The sequence below is a fragment of the Sylvia atricapilla genome, chromosome 1 (genome assembly GCF_009819655.1).
Source record: "Sylvia atricapilla isolate bSylAtr1 chromosome 1, bSylAtr1.pri, whole genome shotgun sequence".
Taxonomy (NCBI): Eukaryota; Metazoa; Chordata; class Aves; order Passeriformes; family Sylviidae; genus Sylvia; species Sylvia atricapilla.
In genome coordinates this window covers 21,671,056-21,693,481 of record NC_089140.1, presented here as the reverse complement: position 1 = coordinate 21,693,481, position 22,426 = coordinate 21,671,056, and the positions used below count along the sequence as shown (strand labels likewise).

Sequence of the window (22,426 nt, the reverse complement as noted above, 5' to 3'; positions counted from 1 at the left end):
GAACACAAACACACATTGAACACCAAGGTAAAACAGGCTGTCATCCAAACAGTTGCAAGGAGCTTGTTTGGGGAACTGCACCTACATCACTTGGGTGACCAAACCTCCTCCCAGCCTCTGCTGGGTATCTGTTCACCAAGCGAGCAGACAATCTTAAGCATTTCAGCATGACTTGCAGTCAGCATAGTAAATGCCCATGGCTGGGAGTTCAGTTTTCTTTTTGAAGGAGAAATGTCAGTGTAGCATCAAACTTGTATTAGACACCTTTTACCTAGGAGTTACACTAATATTAGTGTAGTGATAATTTCCCATTTTCATCTGCCTAACTCTGCTCAGAGCAGCATGACTTTCTGCTATGGGTTTTTGCTGCTGCCAAAGCAGCTCCAGGGCTCAGACACATCAGTACTGCCCAAGCTCCAAGCTGCCTTGGGAGACCCTGTGCTGCACCTCACACAATCTTCTGCCCCAAACAGCACTGGGGGAGCAGCTTGCAGGTTCCCTCAGCAGCACTCCATTCCTTTTTTCTTGAAAAAATAAGGGATAGATAACAGTGATGAGAATCTCATCAGCATCAGCAACATGAACCAAGGGTATTGCAAGTAAAGCTCCTAAAGCAAATTTAAGGACTTTTGCTTATTCAAATACCTGCTATGTCTGAATTGACAGAAAGGAAACAGGCTTTTGGAGAAACTGGAAATCTCTCCGTTTGGGACATTACTATCCACTACACATTCCAGCAGCTCCTGGTCACTCTAGGGGGGCAAGGGTGGGCTCAGGTCACACAGCAGTGAAGTCCCTCCAGAACTGCAAGCCCTCCACATGCTCCATAATTGGAATGTTTTACATTTCCATAAAGCTGGAAAGCAGCTACCCCCACAGCCTGAATGAGACCTGTTGGGCAAAGGGGTAAGAAAGGAGAGCCAAACACACCACTTGCTCCAGGCCTGCCTGTACTCTGCAGCCCAAAAGCTGTCTGGGGCACATTTTCAGGTTGAAATAAGAAAAGTAGTGAAATCTGAGCTTCAGGGCAGCTTTAAGAGCAACCTGAAAAGCTGCCTGTAAACACAGCTGTCGAGGCCTTCATCGCTGCCAGAGGCTCAGCAGCTTCAGAACTTAAGGGTGCAAAGAAAATGCCACTCCAGCTCTCCTTGTTGGCCAAAGGTGTTTCCTTGTTGGCCAAAGGTGTTTCCAAATCTGTCACAGTTTTCTTTTGAAAAACTACCAGTAAATCAAGGCACTGGTGAAATGCAGAGAGAAGAGGAACACATACCCTGGCACTTTGCCTGTTGACTTTTTTCTCTTCATCAGGAAGTGGTGGCATCGGGTAAGGGTATTTTCTGCTGGAAGCAATAGATCCAGTGGATGAAGACGGAGACTTTGCAGGAGACAGTGTCCTGAGGTGTTGAAACACACAAAATAAATGTGATGTCTTTGCATTCTAGCACTGCAACAGCAACTGCCATTACTCTGAAGCTTGGTTCAGAGCCAAGTATATAGCTTATTATTAGCTCAATATCAGGGGGATAAAATTGCTTGATCAGTATCTTATAATTTCATTATATGAATAAAGATATTTAGAGATTTCAGGAACATTGGAAGAAAAAGATTTGCTACTTCTTATTAGAATTGTATAACAAAAATGATTTCTTGAACTGTTTTATATGGTACTATAATTAATATAAAATTATTAAAAACCAAATGTGCAATTGAATAAATACAGAGCTAAAAGATAAACATGGCATTATAAAGCCTATAGAAACAGTAATTGTATAAATACAAGCTGAACAAATGTCTTCTCCCAGTGACTAAATGGCAATTATGTGTCTTTATGCATATCTTACACATCTCCTAAATTGATACAAACATAGCAAATAAATCTATTATTTTTGTAACATTAATTTACACAAATGCATGCATTTGGAGGCCAAACTGTTAGTTGTGAAGTAACAAAGGCATATACAAAGTGCTAATAACAAATTGTTATACATGCAAGCATCATACAGTGCATATTGTTCCAGCCAAAGAAAGAGTCTGATGAGAATATACAAAAATGGACTGATTAGTCAATGGCAATCAGCATTTCTGTACAAGGTGAGTAGAGTAAGCAGGAGCAAGTAAATGTTTGTATCACATGAAAGGCATTCTTTTCATGTCAATAAGGCAACAGCACATTATTGACTGAAATTTTATACCCAAGAAAAACTCTTATGCTTCTGTTTTGAGATTCTGCACTTTTCCCACTTCAGAGGTTCCTATCAGGCTCTAAATCTGGGCAGAGTAAGATGAAAAAAAGGCCTCAAAGTAGCAAAATTGAGCTATCTTGGCCACCTTGGTGTCTTGCGCAGACCAAGGGCATTTACTAAAGGAGGCCTCTTAATACTGCAGGCACATCACTCAGCCCTCCCTGAGCACTGCTATCTAGTATCTTTTGAGTTGATGTGTCCCTGAAGATGGAAAATTTCCATAATAATAAGTGAAATTTATTTACCTTTAAATAATTTTACTTTTAGTTTGGACTATTACATCATTTTGTTGTGTCTGTAGCTCCCTACAACAGCATATTCTTTTGCCTCCCATACAAACAATGACTGATGGTAGCAACAAGCAACAAGGTGTCAATGGAAATTATATGATGAGAGCTCTCCAGTCTGGCTCACAATCCTCTAATGCCTCATGTGGTAGCCTCTAAGTTCAACAGCACTTAAAAGATTTACATTGGTACAATTATCCAAACATGGAAGCATACATCTTCAGTACCTGCACATTGATCACCCATTAAGATGAACTGGACATACACCAATGTTTTCAGGGAAAAAAACCTGAAACAGTTACTGCAGTATAAAACAATGTTTTTTGTATGTCCAACATCATGGATCTGGGCACCAAACTGTGCAGGCAAGAAAACAGGTTAATTAAAAAAAAAAAAAAAAATTCCAGGGAAAGGTTATCAACAGTGCCCTGCTGTTTACTATCCATAAAAGTCCTCTCATCTCCGCCCCCACCTGGACTAGTATGGATTACTAATAAGCTCTTTGTGGATCTAGAATGCAGAATATAAGAAGAGTGAGGGGGGAAAACAAGGAGAGCAGATTTTACATATTAATAATCCTATTATTCACAAATTTTACCCCATCGCTGCAGTAGAATTTCAAATTTTTGTTTTAAATTATGTAACAGTGCACTTGGAGATCAGAAACAAGGAACTGGGCTACTGGAATCTCATTTGGCAAACCCTATCAGAAAGCCATTTATAAGGTAACTGCCAGGGGGTGGCACAGAATGAAGGCATCTTCCATCTCTTTCACCACACCAGGCACAACACTTCCAACATGCCACAGGCTCTTCACATTTTAGATCCTCTAAGAGAAGGCCACAGTGAGAGGAAAAGCCACAGCCAATCTTCCTGTCCGTCCATCTGAGCAGGTGATCCTGAAAGGAATTATAATCTCCCAAAGGATGTGGCTTCTTGAATACTTTCCTCTGACCAGGATCCCTAATTTAACCTTTTAGCCAGGAAGCTTTGCACCATAACTCAAACACAATGCTGCCTTTTCTAAAGATTTTGAAGGCCAAGCCACCAGTGTAGCTGCCTACATATCCTCCATCTCAAACCCCCTTTGCACTGCCTGCTCACCTGCAGTTTGCACATCTAACTTCGTGAGCTTTGCTGCTTGGCTGCACCTGCAACACTACAGCCAATGCATCAAGAATGCAGTTGCACACTTTCAGAAATGACCTTGCCCTCCCCTCACAGGGCCTCACCACTTATTTTTGCTATAGAGTTACATGCTGGTTTTTGTCATCTTTAGTGCCAGCTACTGAGACTGTGAACATACACGGCTCAGTGTATGCTCACAGATCTTACAGTGCTTCTTCTGTGATAAACAATATTGTTTGAGGTGGTTTTGATCACTTTCCAGGTTGCACCCTGAAATTGTGTATGTGCTGTGTATCCCAGATTTACATATACTTTAAATGAGAAAGGTCATGTCTGGCTCTTTCTCATTTACAGGATGGAGAAACAGCATTCAGGGTCACTTGCAGGTAATGCTGGGGTTAAAGGTAGGGAAATTTGGCAGTTTTGGTTAAGGGTGGGATCCATTTAGCTTTCACTAGGGTTTCAGTTCTCCTGCAATTGAATCCATTAGCTTTCATGGCAAATGCTGCTTCCAGCTGAAACTTACAGAAGAAATCAGTACACACCATGACAGAGATTCAGAGGTTTTACTGCCAACCCCAAATGAAGCCATCCACCTCACCCCCCAATATTTTAATTTTTGACCAGAAAGCAAGATAGAGTGGCCACTTTGTGTCTTTCTGTCCTGAAAGCTAAAACTAAGAGTGTGTGGAGACCATTCTTCTGTCTGTTTGATTCACAACAAATATTGTGGCAGCAGGAAAATATCTGGAAGCAGTCCCTGCAGCCTTAGGCCTACCAACTCAACCTCTTGTCCCCTAAACAGTAAATGCTGGCCCACAAGAAACAGTGCAAAAGGTGTCACCTGGTCACACAACTACACATCATGCAATTTTGAGCATCATTTTAACTGAACTCCAGGCAGGTGGCCCTGACAGATCTGAACTGTTCATGAACTGTAGGTGATTCTCTTTTACAGACTAAAATAATGTAATGAAATTCAATTAACATTCAACCTGGTGAAAAATTCCAAGCCAAATATAGACCCTATCAGCCTAATCTGACCTTTGCTGCTGTGGATTCAGCTCTTTGTATAACATCATCAGCCCAGATCCTACATTAGGAATTTAGGATCTTCTAAAAACACTGGTGTGGCTAAACATTTTAAACTAAGATCCTTCTAAAAGCCACAGATGTGCACACATGTCCTCAGAAAGAGCAGCAGCAGAGGGGAGAGGAGGCTCATGGAGGGGCTGCAGAAGAGACAGTGGTTATGACAGCTTGAGCTGTCACTTGGAGCAGTGAACTATGCCTCAGAAGCAGGCACCCACATGCTTCAATGAACTCTTCTCCCTATCTCTTGAAAAGAAATCCTGATCCTACTGACATAAGTCGGCATTTTTTCATTGTCTGCCAACAATAACAGTATTTTGGTTGTAATAGGGAAAAGGCTTGTTCGTTGTTTTTTTACTTTAAGCACAATCTGGAGCTGCCTCAGCAAGAGCAGCTTGCCAAGGGCTGGTCATGGTTCTGGCTTCAGCTGGATGCTCACAAAGGAAGGTAATGGAGATGGTCAGCTGAAGAGAAACTGAGAAAAAATTAAGGACACAAAAGCACATTAGAAATAGGAGGGAAATGACACCCTACTGTCTCCTTCTTCCATGTCCCTTCTCAATGCCCTTCTGATATGGGATATCCATTTTCCTTCTGGATATGTGCTCTGGGTCTCCATCTAAAAAACCCCTTTGTTTGTAAACTACTTTTGTATTGAAATAACTCTCATAAAATATAACTTATTGTAAATACTTGCATTCAATCAAATGTAGGTGGCTCAATGCTTTAGAAGGTGCTTTATAGTGTTTTTTTGTCCAGAATTATCTACAGAAATACCATGTTTGGGGCTTCTGGCAGTTTGTTTTCTGATTCCATCATGGGTCCATCAAGTCTTTCAAATTCAGTGAGAATTCTGAGTAATCCTTAACCATATTTCACAAGGTCAGCCTGTGCACTGGGCATTGTAATTGGCAGTACCAAGAATAAACCGTAGAGCACATTCATATAATAATGTCAAACAGCAAAGATAAAATTAGGGAGAGACTTCCTGCCTGATTTTATTGCTGAGGTTATGTGGTTATAGCCTGGCACACAAAATTAAAATCTAGACTAGACTTTGAGCAGGAAAATGAGTTTTCTTCACAGATCTTATTTTCTTACAGATGGGAATCCTATACTTGGGAGTGTTCTGGTGCCAGAAACACCAGCTACTTATTATTACTATCATTAAGAAATAGTAATTATATAGAAATACTCTTGTAGACTAGAAAAAAATTACTAGGAAGTCAGGTGTTAGGGAAACAAACTATGATTTATAGAGCATTTTTTAAGTAGATGGAGAAAATCTTGGTGATGAATAATGTCTCTATTTTCTGAAAATCTGCAACATTCCTAGCAAGTGTTTTTGTCATTTTTTGTCATTCTGTTTCAACTGTTCCTACAAGAGCACCAGTCATCAGCATATCATGCCTAAAACTACAGGGAAACAAACAAAACAGCAGTATTACTCTCAGGACACATTTAAAAGAACAGAGAAATCAAAGATGATTAGGGAAGTAAATATTACTTAGCTAAATATCTGGTGTAAATGTCTTATCCTGGGACTCTAAACTCATAAAACATAGTACCAGCTGGACATTTTGACTTCAGCCTGACCTTCTAGTCAAGTAAGATCTGTTTGGTTCTGTTTGTGAATCACTTCACAGGCCCAGGCTCAAAACCCAGCCACAAGATGTTCTGACACACCATTCTTAAGAAGTCTTTTCCTGTCCATGCTATTATTAAGCAAAATTGCATCTGATTTTTGTGAAAGCTACAAACTTCTTTAACAAACTTTATGAGAGGTTGTTAGCTCAACCTCTCATAAACCCATGGCAACTCATCTCAGGAGATCTGATCTTTTGCCTTCCATAATGTGTCTGCAGAATGCTTCCCCATGATTACCTCATTTCATTAGGACAATACAGATTTCTAAATTTATTCTAGTTGCTCTCTGATTTCTAAAGGTAACTGCTGCAGGCAGTGATTAGGAAGCTTGTATGGTGCAAAAATTTGATTTACATTTCATCTCTGCTGACATATAGCCTTTAAAACTCACATGGGTCAGCTTAATTCTCATCTACATGCCAAAAATGCTAGGTTTATCTCAAATGCAATTAGAAATGTGACTCATTCAGTGCAACAGCTGAATACCCTCCCATCAATTTAATCTAGTTGCTGAATAAAAATATACTGATATTAAAAAAGGAAAAACAAATTATGAGCATGCAAACACAGTTTTAAACCTGTTTAACAAAACCATTTAAAGTAACCTATTTTAAAATAGTGCTATCTTCATATTCCATCAATGTCTTTGTTCATGGCTACCACAGGGCTTCTGATACAAAAGCCCCGAAAGATAGCCATGTGGTTATGTTATGGTGGGCAACTCTTGACCTTGACTAAACAATAGAAGTCAAGAGGCTATTTTTAGAAAAAGTTTTGGTAATAAAACACGTCTCACTTCTTATGTGAGTTTGCTTAATTTCAGCTTCCAGTGACCTTTTGATCAGTATCAGTCTTAGTTTGCCACAGTTGATGTGGACTTCACGATCAGGTAAGTGTTCAGCTGCTCCATTAAACTGAATAGCCTGAGGCTCTGCAGTCCTTTCTAGGGTTTTTTCAGGTTTAAATCTCCCCAGTTCTAGAATATGCTTGCTGAACTGCAGACACCAGAACTGGACCCTGTATTCCAGTGCTGAAACTACCAGACTCACAATACTCCCTGCCAGAATGTCCGAGAACCAAGTGACCTGTCTGATACCAACTGGCACAATTACATCAACCTCCTGTAAGCCTTGGATTCTTGCACTGGGGGTATCTTCTCCCTTTTCAGGACTGAGATCAGGGCTGACAGGCTAAAGATTACTCATTTTTCCTATTTGTTCATTGGAAACGTTTTCTGCAGCTTACTCTGTGATTTACGAGGTGTTGAAAACAAACAAATGGTTTTTAAAAGTAACAATTTTATGGTGTTTTAAGACTTTGGGACATTTTTAGTTCTAAAAATGACTAATTTCCTACCCTGTCCATTTAATGTCTGCCAGTGTTACTATTGGAATTAAAGTGTTTCGTTAGTACCTTGTGATACAACTCCCATCACATTTGTTTTCCCAAATGAACACTGCACACATCTAGTGTATGTTTCTGCCCTGTTGCACTATTATTAGGTCTACTTGTGTAGCAAAATGGTTAAGATTCTATTTACTTGTTCTTACCACCCTTCACTGTTTTGGTTGAAGATTTTGCTTATTACTCTTTTGATTTGTGTTTCTGTAACTATCTTCATTTTTGATATGTCAGTTTACAGCTTCATGGATTTTGTTCACATTTTATGTTATTTGTCATAAATTGTCTTCCATTCTCTCCTCTGCTGGCTCATTTTTTCAGCTGATGCAGAAATCTATCTCAGCTGTGGGACTGTATTTTGGGAATCTACTGCAACACTCTCAGTCTCTTGATTCATATCCAACAGGGGCCCAGCCTCATGAATGCTTTTTCTCTGAAACTTGGAATGTATCAGATAATGCACACTTTTCCCTTTCAAAAACAAGTGATATTTTTGGCCTAACCCTACCTCACTTGTAACAGATTAATTAGCAGTTTGACAATTAGAGCACAGAGTATATTCTCATGCATTTAGTTTTCCAATTACAATATATAAATTATTTCATTGCAGGCTGAGGGTAAAATACCACTACAATTTTATTCTTTTTTCATTTAATTTTTAGTATGCACTATATAAGACAGTAGGTAGAGTCAATGTGTTATGACACCACTTGCTTCAGTAAATTAACATTCTATTTTAGTTAATACTACTTTATTAGTGATAAATATGTCTCATGCCCATAAAACACTATTTGGCATAAAATCATGAGAAAGCTACTACAAGCTATAGATGATGGTGGGAACGCATGCACTACACACACCCTTTTCAATGGCTTCATTAAAACATTCAGAAAAAGAATTGTAAATTGCACATGAAGCCAAAAACAGACATCAAAATGCAGCAAAAGAAGAGGAGCCCTTTGCACCTAAGTAACTTGTATTGATTTATACAAGGTAGGAGTCCCAAGATATTTGTATATGCTGGAACAGCTCTAAAAAATGAGAATTAGAGAATTAATTTCCAAAATACCTAAAGTATGGTCCTTCTGTGTTTTTATTCACATCTTCTACCCACTTAGCTACATTATATTCTCTTTTGAACCATGGGTTTAAATACCTGCAGAAAGCAATGGAAGGAACAGAGAAAGCAGAAGAACAAGAATAGAAAATCTGAGAACACACAGCACAAGCTTAGCAAGGATGTCTTCATCCCCAAAATGCAAGTGAATATGGCAAATAAATCAGTATGGATTTGGGTGAGGACCAGGCAATGTGTACAACTGCATGAGAAAATCTGACCTACAACAAGACTCATATGATTGATTCATCTGGAAACTCTTTGGGATACAACATTCATTTAATGTCTTAAGGGTAAAATTCACTCCTATGCAGAGGGCCAGCATTAAGCTCATGGTTTCAACTCCCTCATGATCTCAAAACAAGGATGAAGAGGCATTTTGGCTTCAGTCATGAAGTTTGCTTGCCAAAGACACACATTTTTGCACTCATCTAGATAAACTGCAAGATAATGGCTAAAGACGCACAGAATCTTGGACTTGACCCTTTTTACAGGAATGAATTTCAGCCTCATTGTGTTAGAAGGTTTGATTTTTTTGCCACTATAGTGACAATTTTTACACTTACAGGCAAACAACCCTCTGATTTTTCAATGTTCATTTAGTTTAGCTTTAATGGAGGTGGGCTGCAGAGTTATCTCACATTTTACAGAAGCAATATGGACACTAAAACCACATTTTTTAGGAAAAAAGTCTGAATTGTATACTCATATTAGCTGCATTAAAATTATGAAATAAAGATTATGTTTAATTATCTGACAACAAATTACCAGGGCAGAAGAAAACTTTTTTGTAACAAATTTTTCCCAATAACAAGATAAGCAAATTCCTTCCCCTTTGCCATGTTAACAAAAAAGAACAATGCAGAAAATAGGAGTCTGCCTGGACCAATTTAAAGTTTGTTCTTGTTCCATATCAACGGCAACAATCAAATGATTATTTATGATCCCCATCTTTATACAACAGAATCTAGCACAATGAAATAGGAATCAAATTTTAACCAAGGAAAATGGGTAAGTAAATTCCTCTTTAGGTTATTTTTGATACTTCTGGTCCAGTTCTCGCCACCCATATTTATGGGAGTGACTCCACTGACCTCACACATGGGAACAGGTCTTGCAAGGGATTGCTCAGATGAATAAAAGTTGGGCCAAATCATGTCATTCAACCCCCTCCATATTTCAAACAACGATAACAACAAAAGCAGCAGCACTTTTTCAACTTCTTTTGCTCCTTTTTTGCTCTGGAACATCTCCTCCCCGCCCCGCGCAAGCACAGCCACAGCTCTCAGAAAGTATTCGCCCTCAGCCACAAGTGCTTCTAAGTAGCTTCCTCAGCTCGCTTATTTATCAGGAATCGGGAGTGCTTTATGCTTTCCAGCTTGGGGTCTTAGGGAAAGAAAACATCAAAAGTGGTAGCTCAGCAAAGCAGATGAAACACAAGTGAAGCAACAGGCTGATGCCAGCATCACCAGGAACAAGTAAACTTCTGCTTTAGCTTTAATTGTACATTTTCTTGTACTTCCTGCAATACTTTAAACTTGCGTTTTTTCATTTGAAAGAGTCTTTTGGTAACCATGAAACACTCCCAATCTGGCTTCCTGTATTAGAAAACAGTGTAAGATGCTATCGAAGCATGCAAATGTTGCACAACCACATTGCAGGGTTTCCTGGGTCTGAGTGTATCACAGACCATCATTCACCACCTCAATCCATCTGTTACAAAAAGGTTTAAACTCAAGTTACTGCAGACCACTACATGATACCATTGGAAAGCCCTCAGGCTGATATTTCTGGCCACATGTTCATTAGTAATGGCCAGAATCCACGTCTCCTTTAAGTGAGAGATTCTGCTTTGAAAAAATGTGTTCCTTACGCGTAAGCCCAGAGCTAGATCGACAGCTCGATTTGGCTCGTAGCGCAACATGCAACAAGGCAAAGACCTGGGCTCAAGAGTCCTCGTACTGCTCAGGCTGCCGAGGAGGAGGGGTAGCTAGCGCTGCATCAGCAGGAGCACCTCCAAGCAGTCACGGTGTTTGGCCACAGTGGAACTATCTTATACTGGGGAAGGGACTTTTCATGGGATAACATGGCAGCCCAGAATGCAGGGGCAGTGGAGACTGACCTGTGATCCCGACTCCCTGTTTGGGGGTGGTCAGAACCCCCTGGGCTTATGCCTTGGGCAGGGATTTGGTGGGCGAGAGAAAGCCCAGGCTCAGATGCATGGGTTACCCGGCTGCAAAAAGACAATATATAATAGAGAGTCTAAACCAAAGATGTTCGTATCAGTTATAACAATGAGGAAGACAAATGCTTATAAGAAAAGCAGTGCAAATTAACAAAGGTCTGAATTTCTATCTGTTCCTGGGACCTGTTTTAACACAAGCTCCCAATTAAACTGTCAACTTATTCAGAAAATGCTCGTCATTCCTGATAATTCTAATTGATTTTCACGGAGAATTATTTATCAGGCCATTTCATCAGCCATGTTTCTGAAAAAGCATTTGGCCTGTTGGCATTCCTTCCATATGTAATGAACCATCTGCCTTTAGTAAAGAATAATTGTTTTGTTATAGAACATCCTAAAACAATTAAAAATGTCCCAAAATATCTTCAGCAGGCTCCTCAGAGCTCTCTGCCTAGTATAAGCCTTGTTCATGTATATTAGGTCCAAGGGTCACACAAAGGCGTGACCAGGATTTTTTTCAGGAGCTGCCCTAAGTGTTTGCAGCTCCCTGTCAGTGCTGCTTGTGAGGGCTGCAGACTTCAAACTTTCCTCAGTCCTTAAGAAATTTTGCTTAAATTATTAATGGCACAATTCTATTTGATGCTTGGCTGTATACAAAAAAACCCTGCTGTGCATAATGTGTGCAGTTACTGCAGACTCATTGCATACAAGTATTTTTGTAGACAATCACACTAGTGTGCTCCTGCTTTAAAAAAAAAAAAAAAACTTAAATTCTGCACAAGGTATGGCATTAATAAACCAAATTTTATAATGCTTAACTACAGTCTACTAATTACAGGAGGCCAACACTGTTATACTTTTTCTTCCATCTCAACAACTATGCTTTATGGGACTCATAAGGGCCACATGGGCAGACTTTCTAACTACTGCTTCTGAACAGATTTCAGTATTATTCTGTATTTCCCAGACAAGGTAGAAAGGTAAACTAGTCTGGGAAAAGCCTCCATGTATTCTGCAGCATCCTCAAAGCATCTGGTGCTGCTGTTTTCTCCCCTAAATGCTGGTCACAGTTAGAACATTCTCAATCCATTTTCTCTCCTTGCAAAACCAGCTGTCCCTCTAACCAGAGAGATGATTGCCCTCCAACAGCCCTGGCAGTTCTCTCCATCCCCCACTGAACTGACACAGCATCGTTCAGTGGGTGCTTTCTTTCCAGCTGACGACAGGACTACCAAGGAGACTCAGACAAGCCATTCAGGCCTGTGCAGTCCAGGATAGACCCAATCAGGAGAAGGAGTATTTTCCTGCCTGGCAGGCCTCTCCCAGGAACAAACACACTGTGCTTCATCCCAGAAAGGTTGCTGCATGGCCCTTGGGAAGTACAAGCCTCCTCACTGTAGCATCAGGGCTGCTGCTGGGTTGAGAGACCACCATAACAAGCAGCAAGAAGGAAAACACAGAATTAGGTGGAAACCTTTAAAAGAGAAACAAATATACAGGGAAAAAGATTTCCAAATCACAATATCTCTGTCTGTCTGCTCCAAAGTTCTCAGAGCAGATCTCATTTGTATTTTTGGCAGTTTGGTCAGACTAATTTGATCTTATCAAACTATCTCATGCAAGAAGGAAGGAAAACGAGCAAAATAACATTTCAGTAAGAGTTTATCAGCACAAAGGCAAAGAGCACAGACTCTTGAGATAAACTCCTCCAAGGGCTAAAATCTGTGATTCCATGATGCCATTTTTACCATGCAATGTTACAATTGCAATGTGCATCGAAGTATTATTTCTGTAATTTGTAACATAGGGTTTTCTCTATGAACCCTTTCTGAGCCTACTCACCTCAAGACAGGGCACTGTAGGTGAAAGAAAAGTTTCAGAACAAACTCAGAATCTCCAAACCAAAGAAAATGGGGCCCAGAGAGCAGTTAGCATTATTAGCTTCCAGCAGGGTTGGCATCAAGCCCATTTGCCCATCAAGGTGCAAAGTTAGTAGTCATGATATGGGAAAGGACACTGTCACTGCCATCATGGTCAAAGAAGGGGCCATTCATGTGGGGTGTAAGTGCTATAAGAGCAGGCCAGTGCTTCTGACAAGCCCAGAGGTTTCCAGCCATTCAGCACTCATTCACAAGAGGGGTCTGAACTAACAGGCATAAGAAAGGCTCTTTCTGTGTGGGGAGAACTGCACACACGGATTCTTCAGGAAATGTAACCAATAAATCAGTAAACCAGCAGCTCTAAGCCGTAGTGGAAAAGTCTGGGGGCCAGTCACTTGGTAGAGACTTTAATTACCCATTTATCACAGGGCTTACTCAAGACTGGCTGTTTCTGGCTTAAAATAGCAAACTTCAAGGTCCTGTCAAAGCAGAGAGATACCTCTCCTAAAACCTCCAGGAAGGTATGCAGAGACACAAATCTCTAACTCTGCCATGGCCCAACCCAAGGTGAAGACAAGGGTAGGAAACAGTCAGGTTATAAGAAACTCAGTATTGAACCAGGATACACTCAGCAATGGCAGTTTACTGTAGATAAAAGCCTGCAGTGATGGTGCAGGCTGCCACCATCATTGGGAATTGCTATGGGAACGACTGTGAGGAAGCCTACATAAAAAAAGAAAATTAATAGTTAATTTTTAAAGAATACATAAAAAGAGGTTGAAATACATTAGCCAAACCATTTACCAGATTATCAGTCAGCAATCAGAATGGGCCAAAGAGCAAAAATGCAGCTGTCTACTTTTCAGTACTCTTAATTTCCATCTACAAAACACAAATATGAAAACTCTATTTTTTGGCTTTGCTTTTTTAAATTCAGACTTACTCAGTTGAATTAGACCGTGGCCTAAATCTTTTGCCTCTGACTTTCTTTCTGTTTCCTCCTATATTACCTGAAAGAAATCAAAGGACAAAGACGGTAAACCAACTTGAAACTCACTTGTCCCATGCCAAACTGTATAATTTTTTTGCATCCATAGCAAAAGAGTTGCTACCTTTAACTTTAACCATTTAAATCTCACAAGTCTGTTCCTCTTGATTTACCTCAGACACATAGATTACCTTTCTCTACTTTTTGCTGCAACTGTGCAGAGCAAAAAACTTCTTTATTTCAGCTGTTATTTGACAAAATCACTACACTTCAAGAAAGATCCTAAACACTGCCTGATAAAAATCACAGAAGATGGCAATAGTGAATGGATTTCTTTCTCTTTTTCATGTTAGCTCACGCTGGAGGGAGGAAATAAATGTAATTTCTTTGTGACAAAGCACTGTGCAAAAAAGGCACTTATGTAGGGTGCTGCTAAATCCTAATTCCAAGTTAATAACAATCAGCACAATTTTAAGCAGTCATGCTGCTGTCCTAAGATCAGCTAAACTTTCAAAGCTGCCGTGGTCCAGAGGCTGGTTTCCACTGTGGCCAGCACAGTGGTTCACACTTACCTTGCCAAGAATTACTCCTAGGCCTCCCATTTTCACAAATGTCTGAAATATGTTTTGTGTCTGGGATCCTTTCACTCCAGGAATGAGATAATCCATTTGACCTGGAATAGGAGGGCTCAGATGCGGTTATTGTTAAGGGCATTGTCTCACATCAATGTTAGCTCAGCGGTTCGGTCACATTCCCGAGGCCAGTGACAAAACACAGCCTAAGGTCTGTCTGCACTAGCAGAGCATCCAGGATTTCTGATTAAACCCTGCAGTTAAGCCTTGCAGCTGTCCCTGCAGTGGTTCCATGTGCCCACGTTCAAGAGCCAGGTATCAGCACTGCTTTCTCACTTGTCTGCTGTGGAATGCACAAACACCGGCGCACACCAGATTTCCTTTGGATTTGCAGCTCTGTCTCAGTTCCTAGATGAAAGATGCTCTTATAACTGTGCTCACTTCAAGGCTTTTTCATCTCACAGTCAAGCACATCCCACCTGCAGGCTGCCCAATCCCTCCTTATGCTCCTGCAGGAAAGCCAGGACAGCTTCTCTCACCCCACTGCTACCAGTCTCAGGGCTCAGGAGTTTGTGACAAGCATCCTCCCACCCCGAGCTGGTAGTGCCAGGGGAGAGGTAACTCTGCCTCCTTTCTGCTAATTTTGAACATTTATATTTTATCAGCCAATTGCTGCAGTATATACTTCTAATGCTAAAGTCAAAGCAAAAAGTAGTCTTTGTATCTAGGTGCTTGGTGCAAACTGTTCTTTCCTTCCTCTTGTATTCCCCCTAAGAGCCAGAGATGTATCTGGCAATGTCCAACATGTGGGGTTTTACAACAGGCTGCCTCTTGTTGAACTAGAGCTGCTGCTCAGCTGTTTGCCATGAGATCTACAATTATTTCCAAAAGAGAAGAGGAAGTTGAAAAATTCATAATTGATGGCTTACTTATTACAAAGTCTTGCTTAAAGGAACTCTTTTTATAGTTTTTAAGTCTGGATACTCGCATTTTTCAGTGTCTGCTTTCTTTGGAGGCATCTGAAAGATGCCTCTTCAGCTTCCAGATCTCTTCAGCTTCCAGAAGGTCAGGCTAATCACATCCACACTGAAGTAAGCCCAGGGTTTCCTTAATTCAAACTTAATCACATCATGAAAGGTCTGAGAAACAACAGATCCACTGACAGACTGTCAAACATTTCCTTCTCCTCAATGTCTCTTTCAGGTTTGAGAATGTCTTGCTATATAATGGTGTTGGTGTTTGCTATTTCATAATAGCAAGAGTTGTCATAAAGTTATGTCTGAATCCTTGAACATCCTCTGAATACCACTTAATATTTCACAGTGCTTTCCAGCATGGAGAAGGTCAGGCAGCTGATGGCCCAGTCACTCTAACATCTCCTGAGAGATGCCATCCATACTGGCACACAGAGCAAATCAAAACCAGCTTGGAAGGTAAGGAGATAGCACTCTGAGAATTCAAATGGAAGGACTACGTCAGCTGTATCACAATGTTGATGGAATATTTGTCAGACTTACTTTTCCAGACTTGACAGTGGCACAACATACCTGAACTGGTGGTGGGAACAACAAAACTCTCTAGTACAGACAGACCTTAGAAACCATTAGCATTTTGGAACAAATAATAAAGAGACACATATGAAATAAATGAAATATGAAAAGAAACACAGATACTGTATGAAATAAGAAACACATTAAATTACAGTCATATAAAAATAACTTTTTTTTAACTGGTGTTTAAACCTGATAGACAAAGCTATGAAAACTTGCTTTCGCAAGACCTTTTTTCAAAATTTTAACAACATTAAAAAAGATTCTCCAACACAAACAGTGCATCATTTAAGATTAATGGCTGCTTCTCAAAAAAAAAAAAAAACCCACACATCTAAAAAGTTGAATTTAAAAATTAGAGATAATTAAGTAATCACTACTGGAGTTTTCCTAATAAGATAGTCATTAGAACAAACTGAATTAGGTTGTATATAAGATCAAGCTGCTATACCAAAATATCAAATGTCACTACATATGTCCCTTCCATACATTTCTCTTTACTTTCATTGAAATAATAGCAAAGAAAATGGCTTCATCAACTGCACAGTTGTAGGCTGCTTAGTGAGACAAGAATTGAGAACTGCAGTTTTCCTGTGAAGCAGTCCATGACTGTCAATTCCTCTAGGACACAGTGATTCTCATAAACTGTTTTACAGTGCTAGCTGGAGGTTTTTTGTATAAAGAATCTTTAACTGCAGAGGAACAGTGACCAGCATGATCTTAGTAATTACAAATAGCTCTCAATGCTTTTAAATGAATCTTCCCTTTTAAAATGTTGGATTTTTTTAGGCAACTGGAACAGTAACCGAATTAGAGAAATTTCATCAAGGGCAAAAATTAATTTTCTCTAATCTAATTAAAGCAAACAGAAAACTACAGAAAGTCTTTGAAGAATTATTTTCTAACACTTGATGACCATTTAGTATACTAGCCTAGTCCGTAGAATAAAATGCAACCACTATCATCTTTAATAGGAGACAGCAGAAGTCTAATTCAACACACTGGATTAATGACACTGACAAATAAAGATATAAAAATAACATTTATATTGAACATTTTATGTTTATAATCATTATTGAAACAAGACAATGTTCCTTTTCTTTGATTACATGACCATTATTAAAAAAGTTGTTGGCATTTTATTTAATTTTTTTCAGCTAGCAATTATTATTAAAATCTACTTGAAATCAATTCTCAAGCAGGGATATTATGAAACTTTTATTAAGCAAAAATTGGTTTACAATGCGAATTTTTTTTATTCTGGCCTAATCATACTAATTAGCAACTAGAGCCCAGGAGAAAAATCAGTAATCAAAGCAGAAAGGATCCTATTTCTAACATTCCACAAAGAAAGAAGAAAGAATCAAACCTGCTGCAAAACAATGAAATGTTCTGACTAATGGAATAATGGGTGATGGAACAGGTAGAAATCTGAAAATGCGACAGAAAAGCAGACCTCTTCTTAGAACTAGATGCAGAGTTTGTGCTGACTCCAGGAGGCATGTCGCTATAAAAAGAGTCGGCCTCTCCCGGCTTTTTTACATAATCTCCCTGGGGTATTTGTCTGAAGTGTAATAAACATTGGAGAGTCAGAAAACATGACAGGAACTAGAACACACACAAACATGCACGAACATTAGTTTAAAAGAAAGAGGTAAGGATAGCAATCCTTGAGAAAACCTGTTAACCACACACAATAAGGCTATTAATAAATAATTCAGCCATCCGAGAGAAAACTCCCACACACTTCTGTTATGTGCAGAAAAGTGGATTATGTGGTTTTGGAAAGGGAAAACAAGAAACACTTTACTGGTTAACTCTGATCACAATTTTCGAAGTGAACAGTTAGTGATTCTTGAGGCACTGGATAACAGGTCCAGACATCTCAAATAACTCATCATGCTGGTTGCAAAAAGCACCTTCAGGTGCAGCATCAGTACTGAGCCTAAACTGAATACGTGCATCAAAGAGGAGCTCAGGAAAAGTGAATGTTTTTTTCCTTCTGAGGCAGATGCTTCCCATTTAAGTGTTTTGATCATGACTGAATTCAAGAGCAGCAACCTGTTGAGTTGTTTAAATCTCAGGAGCATAAAAACCTACAGGTTTTTTACTGATTTCTTGTGTAAGGGAACTAACACCAGTGTCAGAGATTCTCAGCTACTCCTGATTATCACAGTAGTAGACTCAATCTGCCAAAACACACACAAAAGTAATGTAATAGTTTATCCTTTTCAGAACTAGAAGCTCAGTTATGGTGCATAAACTATCTGTGCATTAGAAAGCTCTAATCAAGTTATGCAAAGTTTTTGCAGATGGTGAATTCATCTCCAGCAGAGAATACCTGCCATGCAAATGTTCCAGTTATAATTCCACCAGTTTTAAAAATCCTCCCAAGTACAAGTAATTACTTTGACAGTTGACTATTTCATAATACCAGTATCAGTATTTATTCAATCTTGCACTTTACAAGATGTTTTTGCTTCAGTCTGCCCCTATTAAGATGCACATTTATCAGGTTGATTCACATTCAGATTGTGCCCAGCTTCAGACCTAAACTGGGACCTCTCCATTCCATATCTGGATTTCTAACACTTCTGAAGTACGTAAAGTATACAATTATATGGCACATACATAGTGCAGTGCAGCACTTCTACACTCCACCTTCTAACACCTCACAAGTTTCAGTTTTTGTCCCATTCCTCTGCTGGCACATGTGTGTGTTCAGAGTTGGCTCAGTGAGGACAGCTCTGCCCCCCAGGATTCCTCTAGCAAACTGCTCTCTTGCTCCTCCATCAGAAATAACTTCTTCCATGTAGCTGTAATCTTTAAAGCTACACTATCCCAGCTGATAGAATCCTTGCTAATTGGCTCTTCTTACCCCTTTCAGTCTACTTGTTTCAATTGCTTATTACCACCAAGTATCATCCTTATGTCATGCTCAAAAATATTATAATGGCTTGTTCTCACTGTTATTTAAGAAGCAATCATATTTTTCTTTCAAAAAGGCACAATCTCAACAGTCTGGTATCCGTTTTTCCATCTATTGCACTCCTTGTACTCATCCAAAATTACTCTATTTAGAAGTCAGCTGACAGAACTTCTTTCCACGCATGAAAGAGATTTAGCTACTAAATTTCTTCCTCATCTCTAAAATGACGGAGGAGCCCCCCATTACCTTCAGAGCCCCAGCTCACACTGGTTTGCACTCTGCCTATGCTCTCAGACACAGCTGCAGACTGGCTGCACACTCACAGCTCTCTGGCCATAAAGTAATTTCTGGAGATGAAGATATACGAAGAACTTACATTCTCTAAGATTCCAGTGCAAAGATACATGGGGCCATTTTCAGGTTTTGTCTGCTCTGTCCTCAGCCAGTACTGAAACATCTACAGTAGAATGACTTGATGGCCATGTTAGCCTCCATTTATAGATACATCAGTTTCCACTATGCAGCACCAAGCCCTTAAATTCTGCCTTCCTTGCGCTGGGTGGCATTTCCTACCCACCAGCCTCTGCATAAGCCTTGACTTCAAGAGTGTTGCCTTTTACTTGTTACTGTACTATCTGACCCTGTAGCACACAGCCAGCACTTGACAGTGCTTTTCCACTTTTTACAAATATTTTGAGCCTGGCAGAGAAAGCACTACACAAAGGGAAATGGAGAACAAGCACAACAGGTAGCAGCAACAAACAAAGCAGCAGCTTGGACCAGAAGGCAATGGTACAGGCAGAAAACAGGGGAATTTGAGAAATCCTCTTATCTCTTGGGGACTGGGAGAGGAAGGGGCCAACTCCTTCCCACAAGACCCATCTGCCAGGCAGATGCCTGATCAAAGGGAGGTGGTCTCCAGGAGCCAAACACAATTCACTAGGAAAACGGTTCCTTTTTGGCCACAAGCGTGAAATGGCGAAAGTTCAGCCCTGTGCTGAAGCCAGTACTGTGCTTTAGCTATGAATCAATCGAACAGGGTGATGGGAAAGAATGGGCTCTTTGTCCACACAGCAATTTAATTGCATTGTATTTTTAACTGCAAAGGAGCTCCAGGAATTAATTTGTCTCAAAAGGCTCCTGAACATCATGTTAATATTAATTATTCAGTTGTTAGCCTCCCAAGAACACTTTCATCTCTAATAGCTGATTTTCAGTCTCTCTTATTGGAAATATTCTCCTGTTTTCCTAAATAAAACAGTCTATTGCAGAAGTATATAAACCATTATTTTTTTCTACTGACTCCAGTGAAATCAAGATTTCAAGCAATGCATTATAGAATACTGATTTCGTATATTACTTAAAATACGATAATCCATGTCTATATTTTCTATAGCATGTAAATGAACAAAAGAGAATAAAAGCTATTTTCAGAGACTTCTAAGATACATTCCACTATTTTTACCACATACCTACCTCTGTCTTCTGTAGTTTCTTTCCATACAAACAGAAGAGAAAAGAAGAATAATGAGTTCTTAGTATGCAGGTACACATGGTCAGTAAGACCAGAAAAAAAGTAAAAAGATAAGCGCTGTATACAGAATGATTTTTTTCCTCAAAATATATCCACAAAATCACTTCTGAAATAAGCATATTTACAAATATACTACATCAAAACAAACATATAAAATAAATTCAATAAAATATTTGTGTTGATGGCTAGTCAGTGCTGAGTGTAAGGTTGCTGTTCCTGATGCATTTAAGCCTGTTCACTGTGAAGCTGCTAGTGAGAGGTGCACTCTCATCCTGAACCTCCAAAAATTAATCCCACTGGCTAGAAATTATCTCAAAGTGAGCCCTTAACTTTTAGAGTTTTACTCAAAATAAAAGGCTAGATACTGGTATACTGAGGGTGATATACCACAACAGTATATCCTACTTTTCTACTGTCCTCATCTTCATGGTTTTCATTCCAAATGCTTCTTTCCTTAGGTATTTGTGAGCTGCCCTCAGCCTACCTCAGTCTGGCAAACCAGCAGGGGCTGTGCCACCTCGTTATGCCAAACCACTGGGGCTGTGCCCCAGCCACAGCCTGCAGCTAAGTCTGCCCTGCATTCCAAGCACAACAAGGACCTAGGGACAAATCACTTCAAGAGACAGTCTCATCCAAACACAGGTGATAAAGTCAGTACCTTGAATCTTTTTTTACTACAAGCAAAGAACATAAATCCCTCTGCTTTTATAAGAAATTCACAAAATAATTAAAATTGAAGAAAGACCAATCAGGCTAATATAATCCATTTTGCCTCTTAGTGAGCACTGACAGCTCAACACCAGGAGAGAACTTGAGCCTTATTTGCAAATTGCAGATCTTTCCTACCAAAAAATGTGCTTGAATTAATTTCAGGTTAAGCTGACTAAATATAATAATCTATTTAAGGAAGCCTATGGTTAAATGCTTTGCTGACTGACTGAGAGCTAATCTTGCTATATTTACTTCATCATGAGGAAAAATTTATAATTTGATCAGATTATTTTCTTGTATTTCCTTTCTCACATACAGTAAAATCATAATCTGATCATTTAAAAAAGAAAATAAATTAATAAATAAGAAGTAAAACTCAAATTTGGATCAAGCTCTCTAAAATCACATACAAATGTAAGTACTTCTTGAAAAATGTTAATATGATAAAAAATTTTACCGTATAAATACTGTTCAACTTGGATTTTTTAGATTTTTTGAATTGTTCTTTCCATAACATAATCAGCTATCAGAGGAAATACACATATTTTTAAACTCTATAAAGAAGAACAAAATGTACTTACTTGTAACCCCAACCAGTTATTCCTAAAACGACAGCCAACACCAAAATGGTGCCAGCAATAGCCCCTATTATTATATTTGTGCTAACCACACCTGGAAACACAAGAAAGACGAAAAATATACATCGTTTTAGGAGAAAAATACACAAAACCAGTAAATGCACCATCTTTCTAAAACCAACTTGAACAACTTTTACTAGGCTGATTAATTGAACCCTGAAGCATGAATTGTACACTCTTGAAGCATAGCATGGACATAAAAAAGATCACTTGTAAATCAAGTTTTGACCTCTGTGTCTGTTCCCATTAACTGAATGCTTGTTACATGGGAAACCTGTGCCAGGTATGCCAAAACATTATTATTAATATTAAATTGTAGATTACATCCTTACAACCTGCCCTAGCAAATACATGTTTACCATGGAATAAAAGTGACTACTTGTTCGGTTTTGCTCAGATCCCTTCCATAGCTGAATAAATTAATCAAATGAAGGATTCTGGAAGATGTCCCCCCACAAGGATTTCTAATGACAACACTTACAAACTCATTTTTCCAAAATATATCTTTCTTCTGTATGCAAGAC

The 22,426-nt window shown here is 39.3% G+C and overlaps 1 protein-coding gene across 7 annotated transcripts in view; it reads right to left on the bottom strand.

Moving 5' to 3' along the window:
• The window catches only part of ADAM22 (ADAM metallopeptidase domain 22), a 128,758-nt gene that overhangs the window by 4,176 nt on the left and 102,156 nt on the right, over positions 1-22,426 (bottom strand). Inside the window, exons 25-31 of one of the 7 annotated variants that reach the window (XM_066316985.1) lie at positions 21,846-21,936; positions 20,496-20,513; positions 17,460-17,654; positions 14,541-14,641; positions 13,924-13,990; positions 8,868-8,954; positions 1,271-1,394 (exon numbers count right to left, since the gene is read on the bottom strand). In XM_066316985.1, coding sequence (XP_066173082.1) covers positions 1,271-1,394; positions 8,868-8,954; positions 13,924-13,990; positions 14,541-14,641; positions 17,460-17,654; positions 20,496-20,513; positions 21,846-21,936 — 683 coding nt within the window. Of the gene's footprint in view, positions 1-1,270; positions 1,395-8,867; positions 8,955-11,037; positions 11,149-13,923; positions 13,991-14,540; positions 14,642-17,459; positions 17,655-20,495; positions 20,514-21,845; positions 21,937-22,426 lie in introns of all 7 variants that reach the window. The other 6 variants (XM_066317039.1, XM_066317002.1, XM_066316993.1 and 3 more) reach the window with 6 other exon arrangements.